The following is a 14,496-nucleotide window of genomic DNA, read 5'->3' as shown; positions in this document are numbered from 1 at the left end:
ATTGAACTACTTCCCATTATACTAGATTATTCTTTTCCAATGGGGCATTTTCACACCAGGATTGCAAAAGCAATCTCGGTTGATGGTCATCATTTATACAGAGTTGCAGCAGACATTATTTGTTTCTGCTTTTACATGGTCTACGGAAAGTGCAATTACAGCAATTACGGACGAGGAGTCATACTAGCTTCAGGCCATAGAACCATTTTGTAGGACTAATACGGGTCTTGAACCTCTGTTAAACACAACTTTCTTTTCATTGTTTGATTAATTGTACTGCCACCATCACTGATTGGGCAATTAAAAGTATAAGAAATGAAGGATTGGACAGTGTAACGGCTGAGTGAGGTTAAGCGCAGCCTCCATCCCGCTCTGCGTCATGTTTACTCTGCTTCTTCACATGGTAGCAGGATGAGCTCGCTGTTCCGCGGTGTCTTTGGATCATGTCGCAGGGAGCAGAATGTAAAAGGCAAAGGTCTCAGCAAATTGTTTCCTCAGCTGTGCTGCAGAGAGGACTGTTTGGGATAGGCTAGGAATTGAGAAGCCCTTGTACAGTTGTGTTGTCTTAAACTTTCTCTGCTGTCAGACTTGTTGTGGCTTTCCGCCACAGAAATCAAAGTAAGCCACCATTTTGTGAAGGAGATAAGTTGTTGTTATCCGCAGAAAAACAAAAGCTCAAACGTTAGTGTTAATCAAATATATGTTACATAATTAAATAATTTACCTTTCTATGTCACTAATTAATAAGTTAACAAATTACAATTTTGAAGGAAATCTAATTGCCTGCCTGAATTATTATTACGTTTTCGTGGAAAAAGGAGGTAAAGAAGGTGGTCCAGTTTTGTATAGCATGAATCCAGTAGGGTGGTTGAAGTGGAAAGGGGTCAAACAAAGGAGTGTTACACCACAGACCTGGGTTTTTATTTACGGTTACCTGTGGTTTTGATGTGAGGTTAATAGGGACAGTGTGTAAAATGTTGCGGCATTTAGCTTTGTGAGTGCATATGCAGCCAAGTGAATATCAAGGAATACGGTGGCCTTCAGCTAATGTAAAATAATACATTCGACACAGTATGCTCTTGCACAAAACATGGCCGTCAATCATGGTCAACTCAATAGTGAAAATGACCCACTCCCTATAGATAAACTGGTTTTAGGTGGTAAAATAAAAACTGAAAACTTGGAACCCTGGAAGTTGGCGAGTAGCTGGATGTAAAAAGTCAATGTCCTGCTGGTTGTGGTAGTCTGGAGAGAAATGTACCTTTCAGCCGACAACATAAACAAAATGACATCAGACACGGAACATACGACACCAATCGTTATTCTAACGTAAATGCTGAACCGCTTACAGATTCAATTGTTTAATTCACCTACATTACATTATCATACATATCATATAGGATTCTCATTTCTGCTGTTTGTTTTCCTTTATAATACAAGAGAGAGAAAACACTAATTTAACAATAAGCCTCACACACAACACCAAACAAAACAGAACTGAGCCGTTCATGCATATTTATGCGGTGAGTTAACAGCATTTTTGCAATCATCTATGGGATCCATGTCTTAAGTGGAACATGAAGACTATTTCAAGAGATAGCTTTTCATGAGCGCACGACTGCCTATGAAAACAGATGGCAAACGAATGCAATGCTTATTTATTTATCAGGAACGATCAATAGAGTAAACACATGGCCGTGGAATGATTGCTGCTCTGAGAATGTGTGATCTCTGCTCCCTCTGTTCTGCAGCATCCGAGACAATATCAGTGAGAACTGAGACTGATGAATGTGAGGAATGTAAGCTGACGTCAGCACATGTTCAGTCACATTGCTAGGTAAACACAAGTAGCCGTTTGGCCTGGTGTGTGTGTGTGTGTGTGTGTGGGTGGGGGGGGGGGGGGGGGGGCGGCACCAGAGACTCTGATCAAGATGATCCAGGAGCAAAGATTTTGCTGCATGTTTTAAAAAAAAAATGTCTTGTGTATTTTTACTAGGATTTCTTCTATGTTTAAACAGCAGCCCAACAAGTTCTTTAACAATATTGTTCTAGCTCGTGGTTGGCCTTAATCCTCTTTCAGATCCTCAGCACCCGTACCATGGACACTATTACTGTACACATCTGTATGCACACGCAGTCCTCGCGTCTTTTCTCCACTACATTTCATGGGGTATATATTGTTAATTACATGTATCTCATACCTAAAGTCTATAACGTTAGACGTAAACAGCTACTATTATGTTGTAACATATGTTTCATTTAGCGCATTAATCCAACAACGTAACAACGTTGGGTCGGTAAGTCGCAGACATTTACCCCGCTGACCTGGACTTATTCAAAGTCCAGGTCAGCGGGGTAAATAAGTAGCTCAGGTTTTTTTCATGCTGAGCTTCAGTTGGTTGAAACGCGGCCTCACTGCGCGCTACTTGCAGACTCGCACTAATGAATATTTTTCGATTAACATTATATCAAATGACAAAGTGATGAGCCCACTGAGAATGATCACAGTACATCTCTGTCCTAGTTAAATCGCAACGTCTAGACATAAAAGCCGGCTGTTTTCAGTAAACAAGCTCTGATAATCCCTGTGTGCGCACCTCGCACAGCATGGCAGAAAGGCACAGTTATTGTCATGCTGTTTGACCTATTGGAGCATTTAGATATCTTCTTCAAAAGGTGAATGGCTAAGGGGAGAGTGAGTGTAGGTCTCACATTTACCTTTACATTTTAATCTTTAGCTCATGAATCTGTAACTATTGTGAACCAACACCTGTGTTCTCCCTTACCAGAGCTACCAGACAGAAGTTCTGGTTGCTCTGGTATCACATTATACATCACTTAGGTAACAGAGAGTCCAGTGTATGTTGTGTTGTCTTTGCTTGGACTCCGTTACCCGAGCGAGCGTTCAGCGATCTGAAGAAGATGGCTTTCCTTTCACTCGTGGAGCCTGCCGGTTTCCCCAAAGGACAACCGGCATCCCCCATCTTCCCCCTGTTTGCTCTGCTCTAAGCCAGGTTCCTAGGATGGCTATCATAATGCTGATCCATTCCTAATAACTTGTCTCAATGAGTGCTTTGCCTCATTGAGACAAGACCAGCTGGTGCGTCAGAGAAGGCCCTCTCGTGTTGCCCTGTACCTTCGTGGTCCCCGCACACCCCTGCATTCCTTCTACATGGGGAACTAGACCCCTCTGGGAATTTCTCTGACAAAGCAATCGTTTTACAAGCTAATGATGGAAAACCCGCCCATGGGGCGGACCTGAGCCCCTTCATGGGGAACGGACTGTGTGAGGAAAATGTGTCCACCTGCACAAAGAGGAAGCAGAGATTTATGCCTGCACACAGGTACACATGCTGTTTATTAGTGGCTGGCATTCACACACTTCCATGCCTGCACACGCATACTTTTAGCGCATCAAGCAGTACACACAGTACGTGCGGTCTCGATTGTACATTTATATTTCTGCGGCAGTGATTTATGAAGGATGTAGGGATGTGATCTAAAGGCACATGCTTGAGTCTCTTTATGTTTGTTTACTGGAGTCCTGTGGGAATCCTGATGAGATTGTAAATGTTCTACGTGCAGCTGAAATATTGGGAGAGATGGGTGTGTGTGTGTGTGTGTGTGTGTGTGTGGTCCTCTCTAATGAGCATCGACTAAAAAAACAGAACAGTGACCTAGCTGAGTCAGGCTTGAATAAAAGATGAAATGATGTATGCACTGGAGGACGACGTGCACAAACTCCCATAGTGCTTTCAAAATTTTGCTGTTGACTGAACTGTTCTCAGTGTTTCACAAGTTAGATACTAAAACTAGAATGGTTTAATATCAAGCATTTCACCCAAACAAACTAAATTCAAAATGTTGGTGCATTTGCTTCAGTTCTCATGTCAAGTTGAGGTCCAAATGGTTTTGTTATTCAACTGTTCATTAACTTTGAAATCCCCTCTTGACGTATGTTGCCTACTCTAAAAGAAATATTGCCCTTTGTCCCAGTCAGACTTATGGCTTCATAAAACTATTTTACAGTGGAAGTAAAACCCAGCCCTGTTGTCTGAGACCTACACTGTGCACTAAACCAGCACAAGTCCATCCACTTGCCATTGGTTGAATAAGACCCATAAGCAGCAAACAGTAAAACGTGGCTAAACACTTTTTTGTTGTCAGCCTCTGCACCTTATCCTGTGGCCTGTCATAATGCAATTCATAAATGTGACAGAGAGTCTTTAAGACGAAATAAATCAATATTACCATTTCCATTTTGCAAGGAAAGCTCAGCTGTAAAATGTCCAGGTGACTGAAGCAGGCCGAAGGGCTGAATCACAGAGTTGATGGATAATGGGGAAATGGACTCTTTATCTCAAGGCTGTCCATCTTTTCTGATGAACATTTAGCCCAGCCACTGACACACACACACATAGGACATAATCTGTTATCGCCTCGATGGGTACGTAATTAGTCAATCAGCAAGCATTCGCAATAAACCTTTGGGGAAAATGTGTCGACCTCAGAATGAGTGACAGCGCCTTAATAGATTCCACAGGAAGAAAAGTTAACAATCATTCAGTAAATTAATTGCCGCGTCACAAACCATTAATTCTTATTATTCTGATTATTATTATTGTATAGTGTTGTCTCAATTTGAAGCAACTGTGAATTAAATCGCACAAAGCCCACTGGCACCTTGCAGGCTGAACAGAGCAGAGGCTTGTAAAACAAACAAACTAGTGAAATGCGTCGTTCCCTTCGCAGCTCTCCGGGCCCCAGCAGTAATCCTGACTGGACTATTATACACTAATGGCATTGGCATGGTGTTTTGAGGTGGGCTGCCCAGGTCTACCCAGCCAGATTCCCCCTTTCTAACCGAGCTCAGTGTGCCGAGCTGGGAACCTTGCTTGAAGAGAAATTGGCCGCAGCTCATAGGTAAAGACAAGAAGCATGTGCACCAATTGCAACATTGCAGAACAATAAAAGAGTATGCTGTTTAATCATGTAACCACATGGGTGAGCTTTAAAATAGTTTTTTCCAATGGAGACTTTGTCACTGGCACATTTTACTTTAGTGTTTGAGGTCAGAATATGTAGTACTCCACGGCATCCTTGTGGCGTGTGATTTCCCCCTCGGAGTCGCTCAGATCGAGAGCCTCAAACACTCATCACTCACCATCATGCTAAGTCTCTCCTAGGAAACATGAAGACAAATCCCATCAGTCACACTTCCAAAATTAGGGGAGTTAAAGTTAGTAAGTGTGAAGAGTATGCAAAGGGCTAAACAGAGTGCAAATGCACTTCTGGTGTGTGAAATACATTACAGGATCACATGTGTGCATTTCAGCATTGTTAAAGCGCACGCCATCGTGCTTTTGCTCATCGAGCGTGCGTGTTTGCTTTGCTCGGGCCGGTGCATGCGAGTGCGTGAATGCCAAAGTGCATTTAGGTGTGAGCGTGCGCTAATCTTTGCATTCACACAAGTGTGTTCCCCATTCCCTGCACACGGCCCCCTCCGCTTTGGCAGCCCACCTCAATAGTTCCCTTTCCCTCAAGCGATGACGCAAGTGGATCGCGTTGACTGAGCCCCACGGGAAAACCTGTAAAACATTAGCCAGCGAGAATAGGAATGACTTTCCATACTTTAGCTTCAGCATAAAGGCAAGGACGGATTTATTGGATTATTTACTTATTTTGTTGAAGTGTCCTCCCAGCGGTGGGCTGCCATGCTCGCAGGCAGAGGAGGATTCCGTGTGTGTCCGCTCCTACCTGAGACTTCCCCCCTGTCCTGCAGTGTGTAGTGTTCAATTCAGAACAGCTTATGAAGCAACTATTAAGGAGAATGAGTTTATTGACTTAAAATGAGTCAGAATGTATCTACATTATTGATAGAAAGATGAAAAAGACCCCTACTTCTCGTCTCCATTTTCAATATGCCTCTTAATCATTATGGAAACTATGAAGCTGGCATCGGCTGTTTTGGGGGTCCAATTATCGAAGGTTCCTGTACTGTAAATATCGATTAATGGAGATGTTAAACACTCATGTACACTATAATACAAAATCTCCAGCTGGTCTAGAAAGAATGCTTTCATTGGAAGGGATGTCCTGTAATTCTATCATAAGTCTTTCAAAGAAAACTGTATTAAAACAAAAGGGGCCGCGTCTGTAGCCGTGCTATATGGCACTGGTGGTGCGAATACCTCCACCTGTGGGCGCAAAAGAAGATTGCACCTCACTTTCAAAGCCGTGATGAGCGTCACAGAGTTGACTGTGGCTCTAACAACCATGAAAGTGACTACAAGGATCTGTGATTGTTGCTTTGATGGTGTCCTCACAGCCAAGCCGCTGTCGTTCTCGAGCCGTCCTGTACTGTGACTCAGTCGAGTCTGACCTAGTTTCGTTTTGTCGGCTGAAAGCGAGTGTGAGGACGTCTGAGTCCAGCAATGCAGACGTTAGAATATCTTAGACAGAGAGCGGTGATGAAAGAACAAAGGAAGAATAAGTCAGAACATTTGTGGAAGTCTCGTGGCAGCGGGTGTCAGTCCAAGTGCATGTGTGTGTGTGTGCGTGTGTGCACTCATGTTAGTAGGCATATGTGTGAATTGATGACTCTGCAGACCTGAATGTAAGTTAGATCATAGTGGGTTTAATTGGACTGAGAGGGGGCGCATCAAACCCCTGAGGTCAAGCTGAACGGATCTGCGAGCCCTTAATTAACCCAAGCACACTGCACAAGATCAGCCCTCTCTCTCTTTCCTCTTTCCTTCCCCCCAACCAGGAGATCTTCAGTCGGCACTTCTTTGTAGCTCTGCCCTCAATTGAAACTGTATTTGGGTCCCAGTAAATCCAGTTCCCTAAAAAGCTAGCACGGCCACTGAAGATCCAAGTAGACACACATCAACTCCACACCCATGAAGCCGGTAATGAGGTTGGAAGTAGGACTCGGGAGGCGGAGAAAGAAAGAGGGAAGCGGAGGAGGATGAAGGGCTGATCGTGAATGAATGATTAAGAAACACTGCTAGCAGTTATCTTGCACTGAGCCATATTAGGACGAGGCGGTTCCTGGTTTCCTTTTCCAGACACATTAAGGAAAGTAGGTGGTAGTATTTCGATGACAGTGGGTCGGCCTCATTGCGAGGCTTCGGGATTATCGCTGTGAGAGTGGAGCTTCACTGTGTATTGCTGTCCGCCACTTAAGTGGCTCTCTGGTGGGTGCAAGTCAAACAAAAAGCATATTCCAGTAGTTTGTTTGTGCTTTGACACTGCGGTGTTTACCCAGCACCTCAGAGGCATGGCAGCGCGCTGTGGGCCGTGGCTCAGATCCATGGTGGTGGACATGGCTGCATACTGGCATCCACGCTGCTGCCCTCTCAACACTGAGTGAGAGGAAGGCGGGAAGTTTACTTAGCCGGCACTATTTCATTTTGAGTCGTGGGAGCGCAGCTCATTTTCCGAGGGAAGCGGCCTTTTCATTACTTACCTTTGTGCCTTTAAATGTCAACGCGCTTTGATGGAGCTGCACAGCCAAAGACAGGACTTTACTTTTCTCGACGCAGATTATAATCTGTACAATCTGTTTGCCAGTCTGTATCTTTGTCTTTGGTTGTTTTGGCAAGGTTGTTTGTCACTGTATTGTTTCGGTGTGTAAATACAAGTATCCTTCTGCCTCTGCTTAGCCATGAAACAAGTTCAAATAAAGAGACTAAAAAGATTGGGAACACCCGTGGAAATGTGTTTGGCTAACTTGCTCAGACTGGATTCTCCCTTGAGAGGTGAGTTGATCCAAAAAATAAAATACGTACTTGCTTTTTGTATCCAGCCATGCAGAATATACTATCCAAAATGTCTTCGATCACTCCCACGAGTTCAGCGGCAACATCTCTATCAAGGAACAATGCCTCGGTAACGCTCTGGGTGAGGACTTCAAAAGCAGAGAGCAGTTCCAAAGAAAACTATTGACACTGAGGTCTTTGGGTTATCCACAGAAAATGGGACATTGTTCCTGGAAAGACACATTGTTGAAGTTTGAGGCCTTGGGGGTTCCTTTGCGGTTGTATTTGGGGGGGGGGGGCATTCCGAATGTTTGGAAACTAGTTAACAAGTAGTAAAAGCAACGGAAAAACTGTGCAAACGTACAGTCACGGATACTGCAAGATCCAGTTTGAATGAAAACTTGGCCAAACCTACAGGAAAAAAAGGCACCTAACCTTCATGCCGACAACGTTAGAATCCTTGTGCCTTTTAATATGTGTTCAATAACAACCAGTTTGTTTGAAATGAATTCAAATTGACACACTGCAAACACCCACATTTGGATTTTGGAGTTTTTTCAAAGATCCTTTACTTGACCACACCATTTTTTTCTCTCGTTTTGTTTCTTTCTAGAGTATCTGGTTGAAGAAAGTACAGCATATCTCCAGAATGCGTTCACAATGGAGCCATAGTCCAATAAAAACGCATTCGCCACGATGTGTGTGTTATTCTGGTAGCCTGGACGAACTTCCACTCTGCACAAAACACAAGGCACTTTTTCTCCTGTTGACTGCGTCCAGTCTCTTTTAAATCAGCAGCGTTGCGTAAGTGAAAGCCACTGATAGAACTGACGTACAGGGCGGTAATGAAGCTAGCAGAGGGTGAAACAAGGTGCATAACTTCTACAAAGTTATTATTTTTCCCAGTAGGTGCACCGGAGCTTTAGGACGAAAACAAATCCATTTGGAAATTTTACTGCTTCGGCTGTGTTCTGCTGCCTGGAGGGTGTCCATGAAAAACCAAGCGATATCTAAGAAATCATTCACGTGTGGTTTTACCTCTTTAGACATAATATTGGCAGTGAACTGTCATACATTTTAAGTATAATCTCCATCCTCGACAAGCAAAACAAGGTCATCAAGTTTGAAGACTTTTTCTTACCAGCTGCGACAACATGTGGCTGGTATCGTTTTAATCTTGTGAGTTTGAGTGTGTGTGTGTGTGTGTGTGTGTGTGTGTGTGTGTGTGTGTGTGTGTGTGCGTGTGCGTGTGTATGTCATCCTGGCAAAATATGGTCATGGAGACACTATAGCAAGAAGTACCACAGAGGCAGTTTTGAGTACTTCACCAGGTGTTTATATTCATGTCTCTCTGTCTGTGGACAGATGCTATCAATTTGACAGTGTCACAAGTGCAAGATGCAGTTAAGAAACTTTATAGGGGTGTAGATCAAAATGAAAGATGGGTGTGGTTAGAAGGGCGCCGGATGATGGTCTCTATTTTCTTTTGTTTCCTTGAAAAAAACTGGCTTGAAAATAAGGCATATATTCCCTTGTACTGTCATGCCTTCCATTGGCAGTGTACATTTTATCCGCTGTGAGGTTATTGTCTATTTCTGCTGGGTTTTTTTTGTTTTTTTGTCTTTGAAATAATTGTTTTCGTTCTGCAGTAATGTCTTGTTTGCTGTGACGCCGGCGTTTTCAAAGCTGGAAGTACTAACATCCAAGCTTTTGTTTACTGGCAATAGTAAAGAATATTCAACACAGTGGCACCAGGCTGCATCAACTGTTTGGTTTAGTAAGTGAGTGGCACACCATCCACATGTACTTGTTGATGAAATGTTTTGCGCCAGTCTCTGAGGAAAGTCACTACGTGGAAGAAGCGATCTGCCGCGCAGTTTTATGCTCAGCTTTGATTCTGTGTGTGTGTGTGTGTGTGTGTGTTTTTTTGTTTTGGCACATCAAAGGCTGCATGTAGACTTCTGTGTAGTCTGGGTCTGTCTCTCAGAGCATGGAGATGAAAGGTTGGGTTACATAAGACTGTAAGACCGAATGGGCTGTTTATGCGTGTGTGCCTGGAGAGTCTCACTGATACTAAGACCTTCTAATGGAGCAGGACTCAGCCATGACCATGGAGGAGCTGCTGCCAACCCATATATATATGCTCTATATATATCATCATTCACAGTCATTTACATATCACACACGGGCCTTTTACATTTTGCTATTTGCCAGTTTGCTTTCCGTTTTCTTCTAATGTGGTTATTTGAATACATGACAAGCTACACACACGCTTGACGGAGCTTTAAAGTGACACTATTATTAACCTTATGATAGAAGAATCCAGACCACTCAGAGCAGGAGTCCTTGGGCGACAAATTGGATCATAAGTGAAGAATGTGTTTGTTGAGAACAAATCCTTCACGTTGCGTTGAAATGAAGAATCGTCGGTGTCAAACTGTATGAAAGCCCTTGTGGTGTATGAACAGATGCATGCATCACGGTGTGTTTGAATGTAACCGCCGTTTTGTGGAGCAATTACTAATATTTCAACACAGGATTTAAACTTGCTTTGACTCCTAACTTATAGTGCATGCTTTTCAACGCCATGAAAACCTTCTTTCAAAATGTTTCTTTCTCAGTCGACTTCCTACTGCGACCGATCAATACACACCGACACATACCGCTACTTTTTTATAAATGTAAAAACTACTACAAAGGTGCACTCGGTAGAGTGCAAACTCCACCGGGTGTGTCCACGACGGCCACTGATGTAATGCTTGATTGAATGAACAAAACGCACAATTAGCCAACACATTCCATTTACAGAGGCTATTGAGTCGCTGCAACCGCGACAGGTCCTCGAGCATTCATGAGCGCCTCAAATATGTTGCTGTTAAAAGAAGCAGTAGGCGAGCTTAGCCGTGGACACACAGCGACAGATACACACACATTCACGCAAACACGAGACTGATCTCATTATCTCCTGGCAGAGGTGGTTTTAAGGCAGGCGGAACAATTTGATTAGAACTATGCAGCACTGTTGAAAAAAGCACCACTAAAAAACACAGTTCTGTCCAGACAGGCACCCAAAACCCAATGTTTCCTCTCACAGCATGACACAACTCGCTGACCTCCTCCTCCACACAGTGGATTACTCCCGAATTAACAATTTGGGCCTTTATGCTGAGCCGCTTGCCTCAGTGTGCGTCAAGCAGCAATTTGTCCCAGCGACATCCGGGGTTTCTCGTGCATTCTCAGTCCTGCGGCAGAACGCCCAAACAGAGGCAGGGGTCCGGGAGGGGGGGGGGGGGGCGTAATGTTGGCTCTCGTTTTGTTCTGCAACGTGTTCACCAGGAATCAGTGACGGCGCTGCGCTCCTGCATTCGGTGACTCCCAAGAAAGTGGGAAGCGGCTTTACGAGGCCTGTGGAAGGACACAGAGGCCGGTAATTAGACAGCGCAAAGCATTTCAGCCCCCTCCGGGCCCTCGGGCGGAGAATAGGAGCTAAAGTGAACCGAACCGGACTGCGAAATTACGTTAGACGTCTGCGCTTAATGGGAAGTGAAAAAATAGTAATACATTTGTTAGCGTTTCCATTCCCCCCCCACGCTTCTATGACTCCTTGCATCGCCATTCCTGCTCCTCCTCTTTTTCGTTACAGCGCAGTAAATCTCAATTATGGTGTTGCCTTTGTGCAGAAGTTCTGTTGCAGGACGATAACAGGAACAGGATGTTGATGACTGTGGTTTGAACATGTGTCTCTTTTCCCACAGATGCTCCCCCGTTCGGAGTGGGACTACAAGAGAGGCTCCCGAGGATCACAGGTTAGCACTGTCCACACAAAAAGAGACACACAAGTAATAACAATAATCTTTAAAGAGCTGAATAGAAAACACACACAGAAACTAGTTCCCTGAACTCTGTTACTCGCCTACACGCACCTTATAAATGACGCAAATAGCAAAAATGCCACCACTAACAGGCCTGTTCACCCACTCGTTGCAACTCTGGTTAAACAGCATGTCCAGAGGTGTCACTTCCCACCAGAGTCCTTGTTGTACTCTTTTAGTCTAAATGACGCTGGTCAGCAATTTAGCTGGAAGGTACAACACAAGCCATTAAAGGCCAGGGGATTGTAACAAGAGGGACTCGGGTGCCACAGCTCTTAGAGGGCAGACACACACAAACACAACCTTGGGATCACCTCTCCCATCTTTTTGGCGGCGGGGGAGGATGGGTTTAAATGTTCGGGGATTGGTGACATTGAGGGACCACCGTGCGAAGCTGTGGAGTACATGAACAAACATTGGCCTTGGTGTTGACAAGGTCACCTACAGTATGTTCTGCTATCAGGAGGATATCCTTCAAAAATGAATGGACAATGCGTCCATGATGACACTTTATGCTGGGGTAGCAATAAAAAGTTGCGGTTGGGGGGGGTTGGGACGTCTTGCATGAATAGCGAGCATGATGCAGCGCGGGATTAGGGTTTGAAATCAAATGACACGCTGTAATTTCCTAGAGATGCTAAGATTCCTATAGTGGTATATCTGGTCCAAAATCAGTCTCACAGTATTATCCTCTTTGAGTGGAGACACATTCAAATAACATGTTACCCCTTTTGAAATATTGTCGAAGCCTCATATCAATTTGTTATATGGGGTTAGTGCTGTAGGCAAGCACATATTTTTTGATTGATGAATTCCCTAAGCTGCCATTTAGACTCAGTGGTCAGGTCAGTCTTTTTTTTGGTGGTGGTGGGTGCAACGTGTTTGCCAATGAAATTCTGTAATACTCCAGAGACTTGACAAAAAGACGTGCAAGAAGTGGAGGCTTGTGTTGGCATCTCTCTCCATCTCCATTTTTTCCCCCCTTGGCCTTGCTCTCTTGGACCAGGTTGCTGGTCAGAGAGGCTGGTGGCGCTTGACTACGCCAGGGCACCTCTAGAGTGTGTAAATTACACACTGCGCTCTTTAGCTGGTGACCAGAGCGTTTGATTGATCTCCACCTTCTTGTCGTGGCCAACATGCACACATTAGCAAGCTCATTTTCCAAACCACATCACCTACCCGTCCAAAGCATGCGGTGGATGTTTTCGCCTAGGAATTGACATTGAAGTTATGTATGGAAAGAGCTATTTAAATATTTGTATTCGAATTGAAAACACATTGGTTTTGGAACATAACCCTGGGAGATTATCGAAGAAAAGGATGTCTGTAGGCCCCGGATCTTGTGTTATTCTAAATTACAAAAAGGCTGGGAAAGTGGTCTGTGAGGCAGACAAGCCATGACATTGCAGTCACGCTGAAGATTTATCAAAATCCCTTTGAGCACTTCAAACACTTGAGACCGGCGTTTCTTAAACTGCAGGTTTTTCGAGTTGTTAAAGGTCACTGCCCTCCTTCTGGTTTGCCCCAACATGACAGTCCAGTAGAGTTTTTTCTCATTAAATCTGGTCGTGTGGCAAGTTTAAGGCTGAAAGAGATTAAACATTCAACTACCTGAGCTGGTGACCTGCGCTTTTTATGACGTGCGACAGTAAAACACCGCCGAGCTGGTGCTCAGGGAGAAAGTGATGAATGGAATGACATTATGAGATGGTTTTATGTATAGCATGCCTTTTGAGTTACCAATATTTTTCTGAAACATGTGACTGTGTCCACTGCAGTGCTGATGAAGGTTTTATGTTTGTATCATGGCAAATCCTCTCTCAGTATAAGCAATCTGTTCTACGTTTGCTGTCCTTTGTGCAGGTGTTTCTCGCTTGCTTCCACTTTTGATGGTCTGTTTTGTGTGTCTCTCAAAATGCAGTTTTGGCTGCAGGAGCTCAGGCAAGCAGCAAAGAGTGTCTCAGTGGAGTTTCCTTACCCTGCTGCTGTGACTCACACTGTATCACTGCTCCGTTCATTCAAGTAAAGGACATCACCAACTCCCAGGATCCATCTGAAAAGATTTTTAGTCACGGCCATTGCTGCACTGACACCGAAACAGAAAAATGTATAGTTCCAGTTAGTTTTTTTTTTACACAGAGATTTCTGTGTAAATGAAATCTACCTAAGAAAAAATATTGAATGCTTTTAAAGATTTTGTATTTAATATATTCCCCAGCTTCTTACGCAGCAAATCCTTGTATTTTGAAAAATATGCACGAGAGTGCAAACAAGCACCACAATGTGTGTATCTGTGTGCTTTATGACGATCCAGAGTTGCTTACATTATTGAATTGTGTTTCAGAGAGGATTAGATAGCTTTCGCTCGGTGGCCATTGTCCAGATTCTATCTCTCCTGGGGGGGGGGGGGTGGGGTGGGGGTAGAGGGATGGATGTTTAGATGAGGGAGCCAGGGGGTTAAAAGCATATTAAGTGGGCCGTCGCAGAAATTGCAAAATGCGACCTTTCTGACTGTGTGCGCCATTAATAATAATTAGACAAAAGGATCACTGTTTTATTCGTTGCATCCGACGCACTTCATCTGTCTTCTGCAGATATTGGCAAAATCCTGTGGATGCAGTCGAAACATCTGCAGTGATATTTCAAACGCTCACTGCAGCTGTTAGTGTCCACGGGGTTGATTATAACGTGTGATGTTTCACAAGAATTTGTTTTTCTATTTGTGAATACACACCTAAAGTTTAAATATTGTCGATGCATGCTTGCATACCAGCAATTAGCTGTATTAGTTTGGATGTTTTAATAACACAGCTGAGGTTTGAGTTATTTATTACTTAAAAGCTTTAAATGGCTCATTTGGT

At 43.9% G+C, this 14,496-nt stretch overlaps 1 protein-coding gene across 4 annotated transcripts in view; it reads left to right on the top strand.

Moving 5' to 3' along the window:
* The window catches only part of LOC120809396 (cGMP-inhibited 3',5'-cyclic phosphodiesterase 3A), a 58,428-nt gene that overhangs the window by 21,067 nt on the left and 22,865 nt on the right, over positions 1 to 14,496 (top strand). For all 4 annotated transcript variants that reach the window (XM_040163169.2, XM_040163168.2, XM_078082856.1 and 1 more), the window contains one exon: positions 11,519 to 11,569. In XM_040163169.2, coding sequence (XP_040019103.1) covers positions 11,519 to 11,569 — 51 coding nt within the window. The remainder of the gene's footprint in view (positions 1 to 11,518; positions 11,570 to 14,496) is intronic.

This window comes from Gasterosteus aculeatus, chromosome X (assembly GCF_964276395.1).
Source record: "Gasterosteus aculeatus chromosome X, fGasAcu3.hap1.1, whole genome shotgun sequence".
NCBI lineage: Eukaryota > Metazoa > Chordata > Actinopteri > Perciformes > Gasterosteidae > Gasterosteus > Gasterosteus aculeatus.
This window is presented reverse-complemented; position numbering and strand designations above follow the sequence as displayed.